This window comes from Alligator mississippiensis, chromosome 5 (genome assembly GCF_030867095.1).
Source record: "Alligator mississippiensis isolate rAllMis1 chromosome 5, rAllMis1, whole genome shotgun sequence".
Classification (NCBI taxonomy): Eukaryota; Metazoa; Chordata; order Crocodylia; family Alligatoridae; genus Alligator; species Alligator mississippiensis.
In genome coordinates, this window is record NC_081828.1 from 137046793 (window position 1) to 137072426 (window position 25634).

General features: G+C 41.2%; 1 protein-coding gene across 2 annotated transcripts in view; it reads left to right on the plus strand.

Moving 5' to 3' along the window:
- LARS2 (leucyl-tRNA synthetase 2, mitochondrial) overlaps positions 1 to 25634 on the plus strand; it is a 144376-nt gene that overhangs the window by 75442 nt on the left and 43300 nt on the right. For both annotated transcript variants that reach the window (XM_059728766.1, XM_006261950.4), the window contains exons 14-19: positions 2336 to 2473; positions 12814 to 12917; positions 16174 to 16356; positions 20797 to 20966; positions 22064 to 22141; positions 24538 to 24649. In XM_059728766.1, the coding sequence (XP_059584749.1) occupies positions 2336 to 2473; positions 12814 to 12917; positions 16174 to 16356; positions 20797 to 20966; positions 22064 to 22141; positions 24538 to 24649 (785 nt within the window). The remainder of the gene's footprint in view (positions 1 to 2335; positions 2474 to 12813; positions 12918 to 16173; positions 16357 to 20796; positions 20967 to 22063; positions 22142 to 24537; positions 24650 to 25634) is intronic.

Sequence of the window (25634 nt, forward strand, 5' to 3'; positions counted from 1 at the left end):
AAGAGCCATTGGGTAGGCAGAAAGACAACAGTAAATTGGATACATTGTATTCTTGTTTAGGAACTCAGTCCATCACACACCTAACTTCAACTTTCCTGTATAGCGGAATTATGTAAGGAAATACTATACGTATATGGTGGGATCCATCTAATCTTTACTTGTCATTTTCTGATTTAGAATTTATGACCACCATGTCAAACATGCATATTTGTTAAGAAATGTTATCTGTTTAAAAAAATTGCTGGTTCTTCTTTTTAAAACAAACTCTGTCATTAAACCTTTTAAATGGTTTGGTAGCCTGCTTAGTTTCTTTTGTTATCTTTTGCAACATAGGATACTAAGGTTGATTCTCTTGGCACAGGGCGAGGAGGAGCCAAGAGTTGTGGTTATGAAAATACAGGTGTATAAGAAACGTTCCATGTATTAGATGTTGGATGCAAACCCTACCTTGAAGAAAAAAACAACTCGGGCTAGAGTACTGCCTGCATACATTGCTTATATTTCATTAGAGCAGTGATTTTCAGCTGATGTGCCACAGCACCCTAGGGTTCCATGAGATCCTTTCAAAGGTGCTGTGGTACCTGGCCCATGTGTGAGGATGTAAGCACTCTCCTCCCACACTCATGCAACACCCCATGCCTGCTCCAGCATCCCAAGGGCAAGGACACCTGCAGCTGCTCTTCTGGGGATTCCCATGGCTGCTGCCCTCATTTCTGAGCAGTGTGTTCTCCTGGGGGAAAACGTGGGGCTGCAGAGCCATGGTTTTTAGCCTAGCACATTTCTTCTTTCCACCATCACCACCACTCCTCCGCCCCTGCTTCCCCCATACTACCAGGGCTGGGAGGAGGGTCTGAAGTCAAATGGCTCTTGTCACTAGTGTGGGAAAGGAGGAACAGCCTTGGCAGCAGAGCTATGCTTGCAGGTAGGAACCAGGGACAAAGAGGGGGCAGGCAATGGAAAGAGTGGGGCATGGCAGGATAAGGTCTTGTCTCCAATGCCCTCACATGGCATCAGCTAGATTCTAGTTCAGTGATTCTTAACCAGGATGATGCTAAATTCAAAGATGTTAAGGAGGGGTGCCTTGAGGCTTAAAAAGTTTGGGAACCAGTGCATTAGGTAATATCTTTTAAATAAATTTAGATATATTTAAATAATTTAACAAATTCCAGAACATGGGCATGGATCAAGGTTTGCAACTTAAACTTTAAGGTCTTTTCCACATATATGTTTTTTAGTACGTTAAACCAGTGAAAAACCCTGTATGGGTACTTTGATTTCAATTTAATTTAAATGGGTTCCTGTGGACTTAAGTTAAACCAAACATTATCTGCATTTATACTAAAGTGAAAGTATCCGTGCTGATTTGGCACTGGCTTAACTACATCGGTTTAAAATTACCGTCATGCATATAAACAAACCTTTTGTTCCATACAGTCAAATTTGAATACCAAATCTGAGCCCTCTGGACTTACGGAAATTTCATGTCTATTTTGAAACCCTGTATACAACAACAGTCATTTTGCAGGTTTTGATTAGTTCATTTAAAGATGCATAAAATTCTGACCCAGTGTTTGGTATTGTGGTCATTGCTGTATAAGGAAGCATACTTAATAAATACATTTTAAAAAATCATCAGTTTTCTTAACCAAAATGATTCAGAAAGTAAATTTCTGAACTCTTGCCTTGAGGAGACAGTTATTTGCAGGAGGTCAGTAAATACACCCTGAAGATGTGAATCATTTTTTAATAAACTGGTACAGTATTTTTGAGGTTTCAGGTTATGATGCTCCAAATGAATGTTCAGAAAAAGTTTTGAAATGCTATAATAAAATATCATATTGCCCTCTAATGGTTGCAACATAAACCTTAAATTTTTCTTCAGTGAAGTCAGCAGAGTAGTTTAAAATTGGAGTTGTCATATGTTTTTTGAGAGATACAGCTATATATATACATTTCACAAGTTATCAGTTTCACACAAAAGAGATTAAGTAATGACACCATATTTAGGAAAGTGCCAATAAGCAGGCAAATAATTACATAGTATGTTTGTACATATGTAAGTGATGCATATGAAATCCAAGTAATGCACCTAAAATATATGAAAATCACATTAAAATGATCTATTTTGCTATAGCTTTTTAACAGTCTTGAATAGATTTTGTAATTTCACATTTAAAGGCTCTTAAAAAATTGCATTAAAAGGAGCAAATAGAAAAACAAAAAATTATTTTAAAATATTCATGCAGCTCAGATTAAACAGCTGTTTCCAATTAAAGGCTAATGAGTTATTCATTGTACATTATATTTATAGTACCTTTTCTGTTTTGTATTTTAGGCCTTTTAATAAAGATTTGGCTGACTACTGGATGCCTGTGGATTTGTACATTGGGGGAAAGGAACATGCAGTTTTGCACTTATACTATGCTAGATTCTTCAGCCATTTTTGCCATAATCAAAAGATGACCAAAATCAAGTAAGCATTATTAGATTTCTATGGAAACTCATTCAGGTTTCACTTGTATAACTTCATTAGCCCCCAGGGATAACAATGATACTTTTATGCAGGTCGAGTATTTCATTGTGTAAGCCTATGTTTTCCTGATTGTCAAGCTCTGATGAGTGATTGGTTTTTTGCAGCTTCTACTACTATTTTTTGTTTACATACATATGTTTCATTTGCATTTTACAATTAACTTGCTCAGGATTCATATTGGTTACATATGGCCTTAGACCCTTATCCTACAAAAACTTACATATATAATTAACTAATGCCCACAAGAGCTTGCCAGGCATTTGCTCTCTCTATCAGCATAAAGAAAACAGTTGTACTAGGACAGGGAGTTCCACAAGATCCATCAATCATCCTCAGTGAGAAGCAGCTAGCAGTAGTCCAAAAGTTCAGGTACCTAGGTTTTACAGTTACTACCAACCTCTCACTGGATGAAGAACTTAATGTTCATATCAGAAAGGCTGCGACCACCTTCAGCGAACTAACTAAAAGAACATGGAACAACTCAAAGCTTACCATCAAGACCAAAATGCAAGTGTACAAGGCTTGCGTACTCAGCACTCTCGTGTATGGTGGGGAAACATGGATAGCTTATGCACCTCAAGAGAAAAGGCTAAACAGCTTTCACCTGCACTGTTTACACCACATACATCAAATGGCAGGATAAAGTTACCAATGCAGAGGTTCTTCAAAAGGCAAATTTACCAAGAGTGACATCCCTACTCAAACACAGATGACTGTGCTGGCTAGGCCATCTGATCAGATCGGAAGATGGACGCATACCAAAGGACACGCTATACGGGGAACTATCAGGAGGAACAAGAACAACAGGACATCCCAAGCTTCGCTACAAAGACACATGCAAGTCAGATATGAAGGCATTTGGAATCAATCCTGACTAATGGGAAACCTTGGCAGGTGACTGTAACAAGTGGCATCATTGTCTCCTCCAGGGCATCAAAGTCCATGACAGAAATTGGCTCCAACAGCATGAAGAGAAAAGATCTCATAGGAAGCAAGCAGCTCCCAAACCACCCAACATGTCATATACATTTGTAACCACTACTACAGGTCATGCAGATCTTGGATTGAACTATTCAGTCACGTGAAACATTGCAAATCATCTATGTCATAGGCTGCAATATCCACTGTCTCCCATAGACGAAAGGATGCCAAAGTTGACTGAGTAATGCTGTTTAATGTCAATTTGCTTAACTTTGTCCACTGTAAGTTGTCACATTAATTTTCCACGTGGAAAGTTAAGCATTTGTATGAGTCTTTGCAGGATTAGTGCTTAAACGTGTGAAATAGTTCCCAATAATATAAACCTATATTAAATATAAAATATATATATATTGGTTAAATATATGAAAATATATTTAGCTGATGGCAGATTTTCTTTCCTTTATCTGCTTTTTCCATTGCAGACAAGTAATATCTGCCTTATCATTTTCCTTCTCTGAGGGTTGGAGTTGGCTCTGAGTTAAGGATGGCAGAAGTAATCTTTGACATAGGGAATGTGAGTCTACATTTTCTGACTCAGCTTAAACTTTCATCTTGACATCCCCCTCTCCATCCAGGTGTTTGGAAGGAAAACCTGCCCTCTTTGTGCATACTAGAAGGACAAGACAGGAAATGAACTAGACTAGCCCTTTCCAGCTGGGAAAGTATGTGGGAGTGGCAGGCACAGCCCTATTGCACAATGTGGCATTGTGCTCTCTACTAGGTAATCCTCCAGGGCTCACTGCTGATGTGATCTCTTAGCCTGTAGTTCCTGTGAAGTCCCCATGCTTTACTTGAGTCCATAGATGATAGCATGACATAAAAGAGAACAGTTGCTGTACATATTATGGGCATTGAGCTCTCTAGGGCACATTGTTTCTGCTACCAAATCAGATTTTGGGCAGTCATGAGAGAAAAAATATTGAGGAAAATGAGCCTTTTGAATCTTTAAAATGATCCTAAAGGTCACCTTTTCTCCCCTTGGGCTGGATGGACAGTGTGCCACCTGCCTGTGGGATGGATTCAGCCAGTGGTCCTCATCCAGTGTGCAGGGTAGGCACAGTGGTCATCATTCAGCCACGCAGAGGGGGCTGGGGGCAGCCTGGCCCCAAGCTAGTCCCAGAGGGAAAGAGGCATTACTTGGCCCTGTGGAGGAAAGGGAATATAGCCTAGACTCAACCCAGCCCCATGGGAAAGGAGTAGGTGGGAGAGGGCCCCCAAAATGGCTTGGTAGATGGGCGTGGCTGCCCCACCCAGCCCCATGGTGGGTTCCTAGTGGGGAAGGAGTTTGTAGCCCAACTCCAATGGGCCATGCAGGTCTTCACATTTGGGAATTTGATGGGGCAGGTGGGCCGCTGTATTAATGGCCACCTCCTGGTCACCAAACATTTTGAGTCCCATAGGCCAGATGCCATGGTTCTGTTCCAGGGGCCATATTTGGCACACAGGCCAGAGGTTAAGCACCCCTGTTATAGGTTATTACATAGTCATTTGACCATAGATGGCTTCTGTTTCCATTGAGCACTTGACCTGATGTTCAGCAAACATTTCTAGGCTCACTTTTTGACCTGATGTCTTCCTGGGAGACTAAAAACTCCCTTTTAAAGACCATTCCCAGAAGGGTGGAGACTTAAGATGGTTTAAAACAGAAGGATGTCACATCCACAAAAGAACTTTCTCGGCCAGCCCCTCCCTGAACAACTTTCTGTTTTCCCAGAGGTTGGTTCTATTATAAAGGGTATAGGAGAGATTGAGGTCCCCAGCACTTCCTGTCTCCTTAATACACTGCACCTGGCAGAAGAAAGAACTTTAGAGCCTTTCTCTATAGGTAACATGGTGAAGCAAGGTGTCACCTCAGAGACAACAGGTTCAGAGAGGCATGAGCTTTTGTAAACAGTAGCCTGCCTTGTTTGATGTCCACTCATAGGATCTGACAAAGTAGGCTGTCACCTACGAAAGACTATTAACTGATACCATTACAAGTCTTGAGGAATTGCCCACATAATATTTTGTGTCACTTCACTCCTACATTTTAACTCACAAATCTGTTAAGTAATCATTTAAAAAGGATGTTTTTTAAAAACCTGGACTAACAGATTTTTAATATAATATTAATGCAGTATTAGGTTGACGATTTTTATCAGAAATGCCAAGTTCAGAGATACTTTTAACTCTGTCCACTTTGAGCACAGTATTCATGACAATAGAGGTAGTGAAGGGTTGTTCATTACTCAAACAGCAAATATGCGTTAAAGTAAAATGAGGCATCTGTTTGGGGTGCATGGATAAGGATTTTCTTGGCCAATATGATGGCAATTATTAACCAGCCATATCCAGTAACTGATCCAACCAACCGATCCAATAGCCAATTTACAAAAATGCAGCCTGGCAGCTTGGAGAGCAGCTTCCTGCTGATATGTCTGTGGAGGCGAAGAGGTGTGGGGGAGGAAAGAGGTGTGAGGGGGTGCACATTGGGGCTTATGGTGAGGGAAGGAGTAGGGCAGGGGCAGGCACTGCCCAGCCACAGTAGTAAATGCAAACCTGGAAGTGGGACGGAGCTTATGGCCCTGAGCCTGCAGCAGGCAGGCCGCCTCTGCCCTGCGCACAAATCCAGCCTATCCAGGGCAGGCACATGCCCCCCATGCCTCCCCTGGGGGTGCGTGCAGTAGCAGGGAGCCACTCCTCCTCCCCACTGCCCACACTGCCCAAATTAGTTGTCCATGGCTCTGCCCCACTCCTGGGGTCGCATTTCATAGATTTCATAAACATTAGGGCTGGAAGGGACCTTGAAAATCATCAAGTCCAGCTCCCTGCCCCAGGGGCAGGAAGCCAGCTAGGGTCAAAGGATCCCAGCAAGATAAGCATCCAAACTTTTCTTGAAAGAGTCCAGAATAGGTGCCTGCACCACTTCTGGAGGGAGTCTGTTCCAGGCCTTGGGGGCTCGGACAGTAAAGAAGTTTTTCCTTACGTCCAGCCTAAAACGGTCACGGAGGAGTTTATGACCATTGGTCCTTGTTTTCCCGTGCAGTGCTTTGGTGAACAGATGTTCCCCCAGATCCTGATGCCACACCCCTTATAGGCAGCCACCAGGTCACCCCTGAGCCTGCACTTTTCCAGGCTGGAGAGTCCCATGGCTCTCAGCTACTCATCATAAGGCCTATTCTCTTGCCCTCTGATCATGCACGTGGCTCTCCTCTGGACTCTCTCAAGCTTCTCGACATCCTTCTTGAATTGTGGAGCCCAGAATTGAATACAGTACTCCAGCTGTGGCCTCACCAAAGCCAAGTACAGTGGAAGGATGACATCCTGAGATTTACTTTTAGCATTCACTGACCTGGCTGGGCAGCCTCTGCCCCCACTCCACTCCCTCCATCACTGTGGGGGCCTCGATCTGTGCCTCCAATGTCCCTTCCCCACCACAGACGTACCAGTAGGAGACTACTCCCCAAGCCGCCAGGTTGCATTCCTGACACACATGCATGCTGCACATGCACACAGCATTTATTGGTGACATTGTTGGCTATACTAGCCAAAAAAAGCCAATTGCCAATAATGTTAATTTTCCTTTTATCAGTGCCAATCCGATATGCCACCAATATATCAGTGCACTTCTAGTATTTGTATCTAATGTTAAAAAGATGCCTGAAAAGGGAGTTGATTTTAAAAAAATCCTGTCAAACTATGTTCTTCTTGCTCATTTTTTCCAGTAACACTGATTCAAGAGGATAAATAGGACCCTCAGGCACATCTTTTCAACTGCACTGATTCTAGTGGGGTTTTTGCTGTAAGTAAGAGTCAAATGTGGTGCTTCACTGGAATATAGGAATCAATTCTGTTTGATAAATGAGCCTAAATGGAATCCAATTTCTTCTCCCTGAAGGACTAAAAAGCAATAACAGGTTTTAATTAGGTTAAGAAATTTTATTTTAATGCTCAGAATGAGAAAATGGCATAGAGAGGGTGTCATTTTTAGATAGCCACTTTTCAGAATAGAAGAAAAATCTGTGTACCTAGTTGAACTTATTTGTACAAGCCTACTTGCTGTGAGAGTGCTAAATAACCACAACCCTAAGACTATAGGAAAAGGTTGCATTCCTTTTTATTGTATTTTCAAAACAGTATGCCACATTGTAATACATAAGAAAAAAGTCTACAGCTGTGGGGCAACCACTCTGACTTCAGAAGAGCTCACTGTAAACATTAAATGATTTTTATAATTGTATAGAGAGATTATTCAGGCAGCTGAGTGACCATTGTAAGGAGGACTGGTGGTTGTTGAGTGTTTTCCTTAATATTTATTTGTGTTGTGAAACAAAGACCTTCCAAGTCAGTTAGGTTCTATATGGCCAAATTACTGCATTTAGCCATGGCATTTCTCGGCACACTCCTAGGCTCATGTCCTTCCATACATTGTGGGATACTTTCATCCAACCATTTTAGACTACAAAACTCTGAAACCTCCTAAATGTAATCCCCTGCTCAGGATCTACACCTGCTTCTTCAGGTTTCCTCATCAGTTGTGGGCACTCTACTCTTCTAATCTAAACATTTTGAAGTCTGGCAAGGAAGCAAGGAACACAGTCTTAGCTTCATAAAGAACAGAGGTCTTGAGAGACAACTTCTGAACTTATCTCTTCCTCTGAGCTCATCATTCATCAGTACTTTAGCTGGATAGAGTACCTCCAGCTTTCTCTCAACAAGTCCTTTATATGTGTGGTAATAGTCTTCCGCTCTCCCTGCACAGAGCAGAATGCACTCTTCAGCAGGACTTTCATCTCTGTGCTATGTGCTCAAACTGACAAGTTCACTGTCTACCAGTCATGTTCGTCCTTCACCCCATTGAAATATCCTGTATAGAAAAACAGCTGTTTTAGGGAGGCAGGCCAAGATCAAAGGGGCTGGACACAGCAATTGAACCGCTTCAAAATGTTACTGAGCGGGAACTAGTTCACAGTTGTATGAAGTGCTGTGGCTCCTATCCAAGGGATAGGAATGAGCACCCAGCCCAACATGGCTTGCAGTGGGCCGGTAGGAGCGGGTTGGGTGTGCCTGCATCCATGCTTTGGAGTTCCAGGAAGTGGGGGGAATCTGTTTTTCTGCTTTTACTTCTATCCTAAGCATAACTTATGCTTAGGATAGGTTCAGTAAACTTCAGCAGCCTGCAGTTGACCAAAGTCTGCAGTATATTAACCAGACTTGGTGAGGGGGTAGGGGGATAGGCAGGTGGTGCCAGGAAAGGAGTGTTTGATACTACACTTTTTGGTTCCCAGAGGCTATGGGGAGGAGGTGCAATCCAATCTAGTAGGGACCACAGCTGGTTGTTAGAAAGATAACCTTATTGAACAAGCAGTGCAAGGGAGCCAACTGATTGAAAAAAGTGCCAAAAACAGTGGGGCACTAGAGTTCTGGCTGCATACTAGAGGGGCCCGTTGCAGTAGTTACGGGGGCAAGTGAAGAGTAGTGCAGTATGGGATAACTGAAAGTGACCAGGCCAGTGTCACAGAACACTTGAGTTGCTTACAGACATGAAAAAACAAAACAAAATAGCGTTTTACTTTCAACTTGGCGTGCCCCTGCTCCAAGCGCAATGCATACTTGGAAGAAGCATTGCATTAGTTTGACCCAGCTTGCCCAACAATGTATAGATCATGTGCTTCAGCTGGGCCTTTTGGCACTTTTATCTGATAGCTAACTAAATCAGCTATAAGATCAAAGCCCCATGGAAGCGTGTGATCTATACAGACATTGGGCGAGCCAGGTCAAACTGATGCACTTCCTCTTCTGGTAAAGCTCTGGGTTTGGTTTTTTTCACATCTGTCAGCGGCATTGGTGTTCAACAGAACGCTGAACTAGTTTCCAGTGAACCAGTTCCAGTAGTGCTTGATTTTTCAAATACGTTTTTCAACCATTCCAGGCAGATTTAAACTGATTTAAAAGGCTTGTATATCTGGTCACCTCAGATTTAAACCACATGTAAACTGTTTTAAGTGCTGTGTGTGTCCATGACCAAAGTCAGCAGTCAGATTGCAGACTTGGCAACTCTTTTGAGTTTGTGCTTGAGTGATATGTCAAACAACTTTCCCAGTTACCTCTTTGGAATGTACCTTAAAACCCTGCTCCAGGCCTGCACAGCAACAAAACCTCTCGCAGTCTGAAATATGTCATTCATCATATTATGACAAAATTCATATTACCTTTCTGTTTATTTCACTGGAATCATTAATCAGTTTGAGTGTAGTAACCTTTAAGAGTTGAACTGTTTATCTGGTGTCATCCACAAAGCCAAGAGGCCCAGCCATGACATTCTGTCGCAACATTTGCGTCAGCATTACATTAAGATGCTGTTGTTTCTTTGTCTTTCCATTCAGAACAAAGTAGCTCACCAGATCCATTTTTTCCCCACCTGTCTTCTCCTTTGGTTCATGTGAGGGAGATAATGTAGCGTGCGTAATCCTGTAAAAAATATACTAAAAAGTAAGAATTATAATAGGAATGCTTTTCAGACTTTGATCCTGTCCAAAATTTTGAATGTTGGATATTATAAAGATATTAGTTCAGAGGCTTTGTAAATGCTGCTTCCAGCAGAATGTGATTCTGTGTGTGACCATGTGGTGGAGCCAAGACAACATCGTCTCTCAGGAAAAGCTCTCCTGGATCAACTGAAGAAATTCACTACCCAGCTGCATTTGTTTCTCGTATCTTCACCAGAGCCTTCCACAGACTGAGTTTCTGATGCTGGGCATTTCTCCATCCTTCTGTAGTCTCCGACTCCATTCAAATGTGTTCTGTTTTCCCCATACATGGTAAAATATTTGGTATTACATCTGTCCTGCTTCTCTTTCCTGTAAACATAAATTAGAAATGCACATTCCTCCTTTTAACTTGCAATGACATGGCATCTGATCTGAACTAACACCATGTCATTAAAAGTAAGCGTTCCTTGAAAAATATCTTCTCGTTAAGTTAACAATGTTTTGATGTTCTGACTATTTAACTTACTTTCCCACGTAAGATTAATGTTGTTTAAATGTCATCCCAAATAATATGTGGGGGTAAGGGAGATTTAATCCTTTTATTTATCACTTTTTTGTAATTTTCTTACTTTGTTTAATTGCTAGTATTTAAAACAAGGCCTGCTTTCTCCCAGTCCGTGTTTACTTCCTACTTGTTCTGTGATAGGGTTACAGACTTCAGTCTGTGAGACTCTCGTCTTAATAATAAATATGTCTGTAACAGAAAGACAGAGCAAAGAAAATGACTGCTAAAATTGCAGCCTTCCTAAATACTATTTTTCCTTTCTCTTTAAAATAACCTGTTGCTCCAGCATTGTGGTAGCAATTGAAAGTAAATCACGTTACACTAGAGATACAATATCATACATAATCCAGGCTGCTCCTATCCAATATTTATAGAATAAAATTATTCTGTAAAATAAATGACTGTCCTTTCACATAATCAGTTGCATTTCTACAAGGTTATATTTTATAATTATGGTAATAATTATAAATTAATTCATAACTCCTTAAAACAGTGTTTTGGAATATGAATTGTTATAGTTATAAATTGCAATGTAGAAATCTACTTCAGCTGTTGCCTTTTCATAAAAGAATGATTTTTTGTGACCTTTTGGAAACAGTAAATAATAGATACAAGGGCTATGATGTATTGTTTGTACTGTGTATATGTATAGCAGAGACTTACTTTGATGGAAGGCAATGAGACTACTCAGGTGCTTAATGTTAAGCACGCGTATCCTGTTGAAGGAACAGTGTTTTAGTTGCCAGCACTAATTAGCAAGTGCCACAGAGATGAACTTCTTTGTTGCTCTTTTCAATAAAGTTTACAACAGCAGTTATCTGATCAATGTATTACAAAAACTAACTCACTAAAAAGAAATGGTGGCAATGGTGTGTCTGTTAACTGAAACTAATTCATCAACAGTTTCTTGTTTATAATACATTTGTTGAAAACACCATTTCTCTCAGAGGTTATGCTTACCTCTGTTATCCATAAATGTTGTGCTGTTCACTTTCTTTTTCTTTTATTTTTACCAAGATATTAAGGTTTTAATGCTGTTTGTGCCAAAAAGAAAAAAAAATATTAATCTAGTCTAATTTGAAGTTTCCTACATTATTAGTTTCTAATGTCCATTTTTTGTTGTCTTTTTCCCACAACAGGGCTTTGTCATTTTTCAAGCTCTGCAGTATTGACCATCAAGTATATAAATGTTTTGTTTGCTGAAAAAATATGTATTCTAATTTTTAAAAAAGGAAATGTGCACTAAGAGTTTGAGCTAAAACCATTTATTTCAATACAAAGTTCAGAGTCAGTTAAAATTATTTGATTGTGAAGAAGTCAGACCTGACAACTTGAACATTTTACAAATTTATCTTAAAGTTACTGAAGCTCCTGAGTTGTGCCAGTAAAGATTATCATATTTTTATCTCTAATTTGAAGATTGCAGTATTAAAATAACATTATATCAGTACACAATAATTTATGCAGGATATGAACAAGCATGTGTATTTCTCGATACAGTAAGCACTGCATTTACCCAAATATCTTAAATTCACTGTCCACCCCCCACAGCAGTGGTGAGAAGGGCAGTGGTAGGGGGTAAGAGGCCAGATTCCCACCCCTTGCTTCCCCCACCCCTTCTCCCACATGCATATCCACCCTGGCATATGCTTCCTTTGCCGCCTTCCCCTCCATCGCATGCAACCCCTTGCCCCTTACATTTTGAATGTCTCTGCTATAGCTTTGGGACAGTTAGGGGCCACAGTCCAGACCCACCAGGGAGAAGCAGCAATGACATGTCCTGGGCATGTGTCAAAGCAAAAGGTGAAGGTAAGCAGTAAGAGTGGGAGGTAGAGGCAGGAGAGGCAGTCAGTCTTCCCTGCACTCCCTTGAGTCTCCTCTGCCTCCCCTCCCCGCTGCATAGTTTCTTCCACGCTCTCCCTACCATGTACCCACTCCCCTTTCACACAGGTCATCCCAGACTGAGACAGGCAGTAACTCAGCTTCCCAACCCTCTTCCTTCCCCCTGAAGCCCAGGGCCAAAGCTGGAGCTGAGCCACCACCTGCTCTGGGCTAGTACTCAAATCTAAGACTCTAAGACAAGCTTTTTTTTCCCCCCAATGCTGATTGAGGCAAAAATCTTGTCTCTATTGTGCATGTACAATGAAATGCTTCTTTCATCAAATAATTGTATTTTAATTGGTTTAGCATCCTGAGGTTTACTGTAAAGAATGCTCTTGGCCACACTTTTCAACAGATAAGTTTCCTTTTCTTTTTGTCCTCAGGGAGCCTTTTCATAAGATTTTGGTCCAAGGCCTCATCAAGAGTGAGACCTTCAGACTAACAACAACAGGCCAATATTTGAAGCGAGAGGAAATTGATCTCACTGGTAAGGGGGACTGTGTGGGAAAACCAGCACAGGTGCATCCAGAAGGTCAAAGGCTAGCTTAGCAAAAAAGGATGTACAAGTCATAGTGCATGGAAAATTCAGCAGTGAGAAGTGAATCCTTATAAACTTTAAGACAAAGATTGACTTTTTGTGTGTGTTCTGGAGTTGTGTACATAATGCTGAGCGTGCCATCAGGGAAAATATTAATCTTGCTGCCCTTAATCAGGTTCAGACCCTATAATTGAACTATATTTTTACTTCAGTTGGGTCTAGCTCCAAAATGACCAAAAAAATCTATATTTTATAACAACTATTCACTAGCCCACTTGTAACGATCTGGTGGGCACAGTTAGCAGATATCTGCATTGAAAAACCATTGCCGTAGGTGGTACAGTTGATACCAGTCTCAATGGATAAGATATGGATATAATGGGTATAGAACAAGCTACTCTCTACCCCTGCATGTGATCACTGAAGGGCAGCATGAAACTTAAATCTCCCATTGTTTGTGTTTATACTTGTTCTTTACTTGGAAGGTAGAATTTACCTCTCTTTGATGTTTTTACACTGAAGCACATATGCCAGTGCTGCCTTTTGTGGCTGATGCACTGGAACAATGTGTCTTGGCCCAGCTGAAACCTGTAAACCAAGCCTAGGGCAAGTCATACGTTACCCCTGTGCAATGCATCTCAGTGAAAGATTTGCAGTGGTATAGCAATACTAATGCAAAATTCGGGATGCGTGCGGGCCCTGAATCTCCAGTGCTATTAGACTGGTGCCTTTCATGAGTAGTGGGCTAAGGCATAATAATGCAGCTGGGCACCCAGGGCAGCTGCAGAACAAAACCGCTTCTGTCTTTCAGCCAGCACAGTTGTATGGCTGTAGTGGCAATGGGTTTTTTCCTACCCTCCACCCTCTCTCCCCGCATTGCCCTGCCCTATGCCAATTGACATAACATCCTTTGCAAAAAGGAAAAATGCATTTATTTTCCTTATGTGATGGAAATATTATGATCATAGAAAATAAGGGTTGGAAGGGACCACAGGAGGTCATCTAGTCCAACCCCTGCTCAAAGCAGGACCATCCCCAACTACATCATCCCAGCCAAGGCTTTGTTTAGCCGAGTCTTAAAAACCTCCAAAAATGGAGGTACCACCACCTCTCTGGGTAACATGCTCCAGTGCTTTACTACCCTCCTTATGACAAAGTTTTTCCTAATAGCTAACCTAAACTTCCCTTGCTTCAACTTGAGGCTATTGGTCCTTGTTCTGTCATCTGCCACCACTGAGAACAGTTTAGCTCTGCCCTCTTGGTAACCACCCTTCAGGTAGTTGGAGGCTGCTATTAAATCCCTCCTCAGTCTTCTCTTCTCCAAACTAAATAAGCCCAGTTCCCTCAGCCTTTCTTCATAAAAGTCATAGTTGCATAGTTGGTAGGGTCGGAAGGGACCTGAGCAGACCATCAAGTCCGACCCCATGCCATGGCAGGAAAAAGTACTGGGGTCAAACGACCCCGGCAAGGTGTTTGTCTAACCTCCTCTTAAAGACCCCCAGGGTAGGAGCCAGCACCACTTCTCTTGGAAGCTGTTCTAGATCCTAGCCGCCCTGACTGTGAAGTAGCGCCTCCTGATGTCTAGTCTGAATCTACCCTCTGCCAGCTTGTGACCGTTATTTCTAGTCACTCCTGGTAGTGCTCGGGGGAACAGGGACTCCCCCAATGCCTGCTGGTCCCCTCTGACTAGTTTGTAACAGGCCACTAGATCCCCCCCCTCAGCCTTCTCTTGTGGAGACTGAACAGGTTCAGATCTCTTAACCTCTCCTCGTAGGGCCTGCCCTGCTGGCCCCTGATCATGCGGGTGACCCTCCTCTGGACCAGCTCCAAGTTGTCCACATCCCTCCTGAAGTGTGTGGCCCAGAACTGGATGCAGTACTCCAACTGCGGCCTGACCAGTGCCGCATAGAGGGGGAGGATCACATCCTTGGACCTGCTCGAGATGCATCTGTGGATGCATGACAACGTGTGGTTAGCCTTCCTGACTGTGTCCCCACACTGCTGGCCCATGTTCATTTTGGCATGGGTAATGACTCCAAGATCCTTTTCTGCCTCTGCACTGATGAGAAGGGAGTTCCCCAGCCTGTAGGTATGCTGCTGGTTCTTCCTCCCCAGGTGCAGCACCTTGCACTTGTCAGTGTTGAAACCAATCTTGTTCTCATCTGCCTACCTCTGTAACCTGTCTAGGTCCAATTGCAGCCTATTCCTCTCTTCTAGCATGCCCACTTCCCCCCACATCTTAGTGTCATCTGCGAATTTGAACAGGGTGCTTGTCTAAGTCACTGATGAAGATGTTGAACAGTGCGGGTCCGAGGACTGAGCCCTGGGGGACCCCACTGCCCACATCCCTCCAGGTTGAAAATGACCCGTACACCACCATTCTCTCAGTGCGGCCCTCCAAACAGTTAGTGACGCATTTTATTGTGTAGGTGTTGACGCCACAGTCCCCTAGTTTTTTAATGAGAATGGGGTAAGAGACAGTGTCGAAGGCCTTCCTAAAGTCCAGAAAGACTACGTCCACTGCTACACCTGCATCTAAGGATTTTGTGACCTGGTCATTGAAGGCCACCAGGTTGGTCTGATAGGACCTGCCTCAAATGAACCCATGTTGGTTGCCCCTAAGCATAACCTCCCCTGCTGGCCCCTCGTGGACATGTGCCAGGATAATTCTCTCAAAAAGGTTGCCCAGGATCAAGGTAAGACTGACTGGCCTATTGTTTCCTGGGTCCTTTTTTGAAAATGGGGACCACATTGACCCTTTTCCAGTCATCTGGCACCACACCAGAGCACTACAAGTGCTCATAAAGCCATGTCAGGGGTCCCGCAATGACCTCTGCCAATTCCCTCAGCACCCTGGGGTGGAGATCGTCAGGACCAGCTGATTTAAATACGTCCAGTCCCTCTAGAACTTCCCTGACTAGGTCCTCACTGACCCTAGGCCTGGGTACGCCTCCCTTGGGGCCTAAGGGGGTCCTGGCGGATGGGCTGATCCGGTCCCTGCTCAGTCATGTGCCCCTGCCCCCTAAATGATGTCATTTGAGTTAAAATCTTAGAGTAGGGAAGGGACTTGTTTCCTTCTTTAATAAGTATTTATCTTTTAAACTCCTGAAGAACACCAAAGATGGATTTGATATTAATTTTTGCTATTTCAGATGTTTAGGGAACAACATGAAGTTGAATTACTGAATGTGTTCTGTATGTTTAGAGACGGGACCAGTTCACGTAAAAACTAAAGAGAAGGTGCAGGTCACATGGGAAAAAATGAGTAAATCCAAGCACAATGGGATAGATCCTGAGAAATTTGTCCAGCTGTATGGCATTGATACTATGCGACTCTTCATCCTTTTTGCAGCCTCTCCAGAACAAGACATCTTATGGGATATTAAAAGTAAGTTGTGGTATTTCAGTTTGTTCTTCCTTTTAATGTATTGTGTCTTGAAATTTAGTTTGTCAGTTGAATGTGAAAATCTGATCTAATGGGAAGATCTCAATGTTTGTCTCTAAAGAAAGGTGGTCTTTGTTTAGATAAAGGTATTTTTATTTATTTATGTTTTATTTATTCTTAATACTAGAAATATAGCAAATGAGATCAGAAATCTATCTGGGATTGCGCTCTCTAGCAGTGGCCATAACAAACAAATTCTTTAAACCTTCCTGTGGTTAGTAGCTGGCTTATGTCCTAAAACATGTTGGTATATATTACTTCTAAAAAAAAAACCCAAACAAACTATTGAGCCTTTCTGATATAATTATGGATGTTCCAAATACCTATTGAAATTCTTTTCTGAATCCTACTAACTTCTTTGTTCCAATTCCTTGTAGCAGTGTTCTACCAGTTTAATATACCATGTTTTAAAAAATATTTCCTTGTTACCTTTTTATCTGTTTCCTTTCTATTTCATTAAATATTCCTTGTTTTTCTATTACAAGAACAGGTAAATAGGAGCATCTGGCTGACTTTTAAAGGATTAATTAATTACTGATCATGACATCTTCCAATTTTGCATGTAATCAAAATTTAGGCTATTCTTTTTGGTCTTCCTATGGAAAAAATGGTTTTTACATTGGAGAGGCTTCCACCACACTAAAGAATCTTTTCCATTAATAATATTACCTTGCTGGTCTCCTGCATAGGGTATGTAATGTGAGGCAATATTAAGACTCATATCATTATGTTCAAATAAAGCACAGGATATTTGACGTTAATCTACCATTTCTTTAGCAGTTCTGTCTTCTGCCTCACAGGCTCTTTCATTAGCTGAAAAGACTAATAATTCCTTTAGATGTAGAGCCACTGCTCCTTGCTATTCTTTTCTGGAGTAAATGTAAGAAGATGATGTACCATATTTACCCTATTCTAAAATGAAGGTTTTTTCCCCATTTAATACAAGGGGTGGGGGGTGGGGGGGAAAGCCCCTTGTCTTAGAATCCCGTATGTGGGTGGTGGTGGTGGGGCAGGCAGCTGCTGTGGCTCGGGCTTAAGCCTCTACCTGGGGCTTGGCTATAGCCGCAGCTGCTGTTTCCCCCCCCTCCTCCCATCCCCCACATCTCTGCACCCCACCCTCTCCTCCTTGCTGCCTCTTCTGCCTATCTTCCCTCCACCCAACACTGAGCATGCCCACAGCCCACCCTGTAGCACCAACATGTAGCCTGCATGACTGCTACACGGGCAGAGACTAGGAGAAAAGCAAGGTGCAGAGGGGGGAGGAAGTGGGGGGCAGGGACAAGCTGCTTGACTGTCTCATACAACCTGCCCTCTCCCTTGCAGCGGTAGGGGGGATGAATTAAAGGCAACCCTCCAATAATTTAGATTTTGTACATGGAAAATTTTAACCAACTTGTAAGTTTTTCTTGTATTAAATCTAATTCTTGGAGTGTCATCTTAGAATCAAGTAAATACAGTAGGAAAATCAGATAGAACATTTTAATATCAATTGTCTTTGGCTTTGGAAAATAAGAACCAACAACAATTTGGCTTAGTTGCTACATGCAGTGGAATAATGGACATAGGCAGAGAGAAGTCTACAGCACTTTTTTTTTTCTTTTTAATGAAGGTTCCCTGTACACTGAGACTAGGGACAGAAATTAAACCTAAACCAGTATAAATGATTGGAAACTGGTTCAAATCTGTAACACAACAGAAGTTCAATGCACGTAAATTGCTTTCAAAATGGCCAAAAGCAATTTAAGATAAACCTGGTTGGATGTAGTATCAGACTTAACTGGTTTATTGACCTTCTGTCCCAGATTCAGGTTAACTTGTAGTCCCCCAGCATCCCAGGATGCTTTGAACCTCCCCTACAAACCCTTCCTCCCAGGATGGGCTAGCCTGGCCCAAGTTGTCTGCTCCATCTGAGCAGGGAGATGTGCTTTAGCACCCACCAGCTTCTGCATTGCTAGACTGTTCTCAGTGGTGGCAGATAACAGAACAAGGAGGAAAAGTCTCAAGTCGAAGTAAGGGCCGTCTAGGGTTAGATATTAGGAAAAACTTTCTCACTAGGAGAGTAGTAAAACACTGAAACAGGTAACCCAGAGAGATTGTGGAGGTTTTTGTATGGCCAAAGGTCCTAGGGGGACCACGCCCAAGAGGGGAAACAGTTCAGGGAGCTAGGCAGCCCAGAATGAGGGCAGAGTAGGCCACCTGATTGGAGGGAATCTAGTTGGGGATCTGGATTGAAGGATTCTGGGGCCCAGTGTATGGCTGGTAATGATAAGAACTGTTGATGCCATCTGCGAGGTTTGGGCTGCGGTGTAGGGGAGGAACGGAGCCGCAGAAAGCTCCCCCTGGCATCAGGGCAAGAAATGAGCAGCCTCCTGCCTAATTAACATCTTAATTAGATATCATTAAGGCATGGCAAACAAGAAGGCAGGCAGTTGGGCCAGAAACAGGAGAGAAAGGAGTGAGAAAGGAGTTAGGTAGTCTATTGCTGGAGAGACATCATCAGGAGTTGGGGCGTTGTCCGTAAGCCAGGACAGGCTTGTCTTCTGATGAAGTACACTGTATCTTACAAAAGCTCATGCCTTTTTGAACAAGTTAGTCTTTAAGGTACAGTAGCTAAACTACGGTAGGGCAACCCTAGAGGGTAATAAAAAAAATGGTTGCTGTCACAGCCTCACAGTTGCACTAGTGGTGTGGCAGCTGCCCCAGGTGCCCAGCCACATTGTTACACCGTTGTTAAAGTTTCACTTCGTGCTGCTTTCTTCATTACATTTTTTACTTGGTCTTTATCCAAGGGTCACATTTCTTTTCTAATTACATAATTAGGGTATGACGCTATGATTTTTATCATACTAATTCCTTATAACAATCTGATCATAGAAGTACAAGATTAGGAGGTAGGAACCAAATTCTCTTCCTGTCTCTCAAAAGACCAGATTCTGCTGCCACTTACATTTGGTAATACCTTGCTCTGTTAGTAGTTCTTTTGCAGTCAGGCTCTAAGTGCAGATTTCACATCAACACTGCTCGGGACACGTCAGTGAGGCAGTTGCCTCACTTCAGCACTCATGTGGTATAGACATGCTATCAGTGACTCATCTATTGTGTCAGTCTTTTTTCCCATAGTTTTGTTGTCTTACAATGAGAAAAATGGAATTTATCTCTAATTTAAATTTCTTTGAGATATGCAAAGAGAAGGTGTTAGTCAGAAATTAATAGTTTGGTGTTTCTATTATACATGTTCTTTCATAATTGTAGTCATAGACATCTACTGGAATGCTAGGAAAAATACATTTAGTTATTCAAACAAGCCTTTTCTTTTGCTCAATTTGAGAAGCACAAAGATAAGCTTCCCTGAGTCACCTGTTATTGAGAGAATGGTGCAGAAAATTGAACATAATTATGATAGTTGCTCACCACTGCAAAGAATTTTTAAGAAGAAAAAGGTAAAATAAATCATTTTATAAGCCTTCTGTGAGCACAGGTTGAAGCCTGTGTTTCTTTACAATAACAAATCCTAAAAAAAAGACACAGATAAACAAGTGACTTATTTGTGAGAGACTACTGCATAATATTAAGCAGTGATATGGTCACTAGAATCCTACAGCTCATTAAGGCTATTTAGCACTGTACCCTGGTGCAAGCAGCTTTACGTCAGCTATAACTAGCCACTTGGAGATCCTGTCAGCATGGGGACTAATAGTGGCATTGCAACTCCTAGGCCTCTCATTCTGTCCTTCCCAGGTATAAATAGGTGACTGGGATTGCAGTCCCACTGGGATTGCAATCCCCAGCTGCAGGAGCAGCCAGGAGGCTAGATGGGTAGCCAGAGGGATGGCATAAAGGTAGTTTATGGCCTCTTTTGCAGTTCTTATGTCTTAAAATGAGCTGGGTGTCAACAAGCTGGTCCAAAAATCTGGCTACGTGTTTCGTTACCATGGTAACCACTGTACCACTGAAAAACTGGTGTCTATATGTGTTTTTCTCATCACTTAAATCAAAGTTTAAAAAAGACATCCTTATTACAGAATTTCTTGCTGATGAAAGCATCTTGAAAAAAAGCTCCCTATTTTCCAAAGTAATTAACATGTAAAGTGAATCTCTTCTAACACTTACCTGTCAAGGGATTATTTTTACACGTTTAGGATATGTTTAACGGAGGATATCACTATATTGAAAATATTAAACAATGACATTCTTTTTTCCATTAAAGCGGTCTCATTTTTTGAAATGTATATTTCATTGCACCAAGAACTTACATGCAACATGGAATTGCCCTATGAACATGAAATGGCATGTAGTTTATGGTACCATTTTTCCTTTCTTTTTTTTGGCATTTTGGCTTGATTTCAGAACTGAAATCTCTCTGAAATCTTTTATTAAACTCAGCTGATGCTATCCCTGGTGTTCAGAGATGGCAGATACGCCTTTGGTCTCTAGCAACCAAGCTTATTAGAGCCAGAGCTTCTGGGACTCAGCCCAACCCTGAGCTGCTGAGTAAAAAGGACAAGGCAGAAGCTAGGAAGATCTGGGAGAACAAGAACCTTACGATCTCTGAGGTAAAAGAAGCATTTGCATCCTTTGAAAGTGATTAAATAGCTTGCCATTATTGTTCATATCATGTACCAGCAGTGTGGGTGATTCTTTTTGATGATAAAAAGTGTTGCCCCATCCAAAACTATTTTGAAAATATTTTTTGCATAAAGCAAAGGAGAATGAAAATGCATAATTGCAAGTGATTCCAGTTGCCTAAAATCCCCAGGGAATTATGGCTTTGCAGATAAGTGAGGTTTGGATAAGCAAGGTTTTCCAGTATGAATGCATGTACATGGTAACACACTCAGGTTCTATTATGCAGTCAGCCCAAACTCACAAGTAGCAAAGCTTCAGGAAAGTTATGCAGTTAATTCCAGACAGGTGCCAGTAATTCTTTTACTGCACTTCACATTATTATGTCCCTTACACATTACAGTACATATTTTAGAAAGTTTAAAACCTTTTATTAAGATGATTTTTTTACCTCGTTTTATGTTAAAGTCATATGCCATAGTTACTATGTATTCAATTGTATACGGGTCAGAGGAAGCCATAAACACATTTAAAATGTACTTGAAGGTGGGGGTGGGGATATATATACATAGAAACATACCCTGACTTAGATTACAGGTCCTGGGATCTTCCAGTACTTTAAACAGACTTTAAAATTTTGGTCATTTTATGTATGAAGAGTTGTCACACGTTTCTCATCTGTCATAAGCACTGGGCTACTGGATTTTGGGAGGAAATTCATACCTAGGAGAAGAACAGAGAAAACTCTCTGGGGAGTTGATTTAATGATAACATGATTTTAAAGATAAAATGATTGTTGATTGAAGCTGTTCAAGGTTTGGAGTGTTAAATTTAAATCCTGAGGAAGGCAGAGGGGGAAGTGTGCAAAAGTTATAAATAATTTAACTTATCACTTTAATATCACCTCAGTGTGTACACTTGTGTAATTGCACATAATGTGTAGGTATAGGTTGGGGTGGAGTGTGCCCTTTACACAATTTGTGACTGATTGCTCATACCAGTCTTTTTTGTTTCGTCTTTTTTATAAAAAATAAACTCTATATATGGAAATTTTAAGCAATTAATTACCTGTTTTTTATGTGACCAGGTAACAAAATGCTTCGCAAAGTATCACGTGTTAAATGCCGCAGTTTCTCGATTGATGAGCCTCAGTAATATACTCTTAGTAAGTATGCAGTCTAATTGAGTATGTGCCATAAAATGTAGTACCCTTGGGGCGCACAACTACACATTCAAACCAGGAATAGCCTAGGGCTTTGGGGCCTGTTTATACTATGAATGTTTACTATGCTTATTAATACTGCTACATTTATAGCCTATTAAACTTGCAACAAAAGTCATCAATTCAAATGAACTGTACATTTGTAGCTTTGTGGCCCTGAAATGTGCACTATAAGTTACCAGGGAGAGCTTAAAGAGGAATATACCTTAAACTAAAATAGTTTAACTAAATGAGTTGTTTAAGTTTTAAGAACACCTACTCCATTTCTGATATGAGCAGTGATACATATGCATGTAAACCGAAGGGATCTAAATCACCTGGTTGTTTACATCTGTATTCTATCCCGTTAAAGAACACCTCTTCGACTATATTATCTTGTTTTGTGTTAAACAAAATGCTATGGTTTTTAAAATAAATTAATATTTTATAAGGTACCATAATCATTCCAATAAGTAAGAAAGAGTGTTGTTATTGACCAGAGCAAAAGCACTGAGATTTTGAATTCCTGTTAAAACATTCATCACTGCAATACCAGTTGATGTAAACAAAGCTTAGAAATTCCTTTTTTCTACAAAATAATTTCAGTTTGGCACTTGTAATTTGGACTGTCATGTGGATCATCCAGGTGGCATGGGGCAGATGTAGCTGTTCTTATTTCTGTTTGTCTTGTTTGGATCGTTAGTCTTATGTATATTTTGGCAGTGACCTACATAGTGACCTAAATCAGAAGTCAAATTAGCTATTTGTCTCTGAGACTAGAATTAGATATTTAGCTGGTGATCTGAAAGCACTTCTTGACTAAACTCACAAAACTTAACACGCATCCATGTAGTCACTTAAAAATGCTGTACTGAAATAACAGCCCTAGAGACTGCATGGTTTGTGGGACTGGAAATGTGATACACAGTTCTTTATTTTCAGATCACTGATTCCCATACAGTGTGGGCTCACAGAAGAGATGAGTAAACTTTAAAACAGTGATTCTCAACCCGGATGCTTTTAAGAACCTTTTAAGGGCACCACAGGGTGCCAGGGAATATTAGGACTGTTAGGTATGCAAGCACCTGCATATGATTCACAAGATAAATCCACAGATTTCAAATAGGATTCCAGTGTCAAAAGCATTCTGACCTGTTGTAGTCTTTCTGAGTTTTTTGCAATAGAAGAATCACTCCATTATTTTTTCATAGTCTAACAAGCAGTGATTGAGTCTAAAGGATTGAAACCAGTGCCTTAAATTTTGAGTTCATACAACATCCAAATGTTTGAATGCTGCTCAAAATAGTATGCTCAGGAACTAAAGCTGGGTACCTTTTACATTTGGCACTTCCTCTTTCATCCAGAGCTGAAATCAGGAAATGTGGACATGGGTGAAAATTAAATTTAGAAGGAGAAAAAGAAATTGCTAAAGCTTATTTCAACTTTGCAAAAAGCTGAGATCAGTTTTTATTTCATCAAACTTACTTGCTCAAACCTGACTGGTAGCAGCTGTAAGAAGTTGCAGTAGGACAGCTGTTCTGTGGCCTCTGTCAAATGAATTGTTGGTCTTGGTCTATTTTCTTGGAGACAGGAACTAGTGATCATCACATCCATGAAATAATTATCACAGTTGACACTTGCTGGCAGTTTTCTTTGCTCTTTCATCAGAGAGACAAAAAAACTGAATATGCACAGAATCAAAACTGTCCTTCCTGGTGGAGATGTTTTTTGTTGAGGTCAAGGTTGAAGCTGGCTGAGGCTGAGTAGGGGAAAGTTTGTACAGCTTCCATCTGTGCTTGTACCTCTTTTAATGATAAATAATAAATAGGAATTCAGTGCACATATTGTCAGTCTGCCACTTCAATAAGAACTTAGAAAAACAACATAAGCATGAGCCATCAAAGGATTTCTGTGCTTTGCAGTCTTACATCACTCTTGTATTGCTTTGAATCTATGCCTACATTTATCTAGACCTTTTTTGGACCTATTCTAATTAAAATACATGCCCTGGTGACGCTCTTAAACTAACTGAACAGAGTTTTATCTTTCAAATGATTTGTGATATTACTGGACTCAGAAGAGTGTCCAAAATCCTCTTAAAAATGATTGTACCAGAATCAGTATGGGCAGACCACTACACAGAAGGAGTCCCAGTGTCAAAGTTTCTAGCTAGTTCACAATAGTGCTGGTACCTTTGGTCAGTTTTGTGTGCTTTTTGTGTGCATTGTATTATTTATTGTAAAACGTTATTCTTACAGAAAGTCATTGATTTGTGTGCTCATTGTCTCATTTTCTTATCAAACTGGGGTTTTTTTGCCTTTAAATGTTTATATTTACAATTTTTTCCCCATTTTTCATAGCAAGCCTCGCAACCCCTTATGGTCCACAGTGTGGAATTTGAGGAAGCTTTCGCCACTCTCTGCATTATGCTTGCACCTATGGCCCCCCACATAGCCTCTGAGCTATGGAAAGGTACTTCGTACTAATTACTGTTATAGGAAAAATCATAAATGATTCATAGATTCATAGATGCTAGGGTTAGAAGAGACCTCAACAGATCATTGAGTCTGACCCCCTGCCAGGGCAGGAAAGAGTGCTGGGCTCAGATGACCCCAGGCAAATGCCTATCCAGCCTTCTTTTAAAGACCCCAAGGCAAAGGAGAGCACCACCTCCCTTGGGAGCCTATTCCAAATTTTGGCCAACCTTACCGTGAAGTTTTTCCTGATGTCTAGCCTAAATCTGTTTCCTGTTACTTTGTGACCATTGTGCCTTGTTACCCCAAGAGGTGCCCTGATGAACAGCATCTCTGATACTTTGCTGCATCCCCCTTATGTTTGAACACTACTCAAACCAGTGTTGTCAAAAACTAAGGCTAAGTTTTTTGGGGGGGTTTAAAAACGGGTTTCTTTGTACCATTTGCACTTTGTGTTTTATTCTGAGTTGGGGAAATAACTTCCAGGAAAAGTATGCAATATCATAGATAGGCTTGCAAGAAACATCTAAAAAATAATACTTTCCATGTGTATGTTGTTCCATAGATCAAGACCTATTCTCCCCCTCTAATAGTCACCACAGCCCCACAGCATTCAACGTTCTTTCCCCAGGGAGTCAGGTTTAGTAATTACTTCATGCCTGTTACTCCTTCTCACCCACATACCTGCAGGTTGCTGACTCTTCACTTACTCTCCACTTCTTCTTTCACAATTTTTCTGTATCCACATCATAATTTGGAAGGGAAGGGAAATCAAGAAAATGGATTAATATATTTTTTTAATGGCATAGGCTATAGAAAAAGCCCATAGGGTATGGACATCTGAACCATTTATTATGGGCTTTACCACACATCAGTGGCTCAGGTCTAACTGCTTGTTTGCATTCTTCCCTAAAGCACAGTAATTTAGCTGTCTTTCATGGATGGTTAAACCACCCCAGTTTAGTTTCTGCATACCGTAGAGC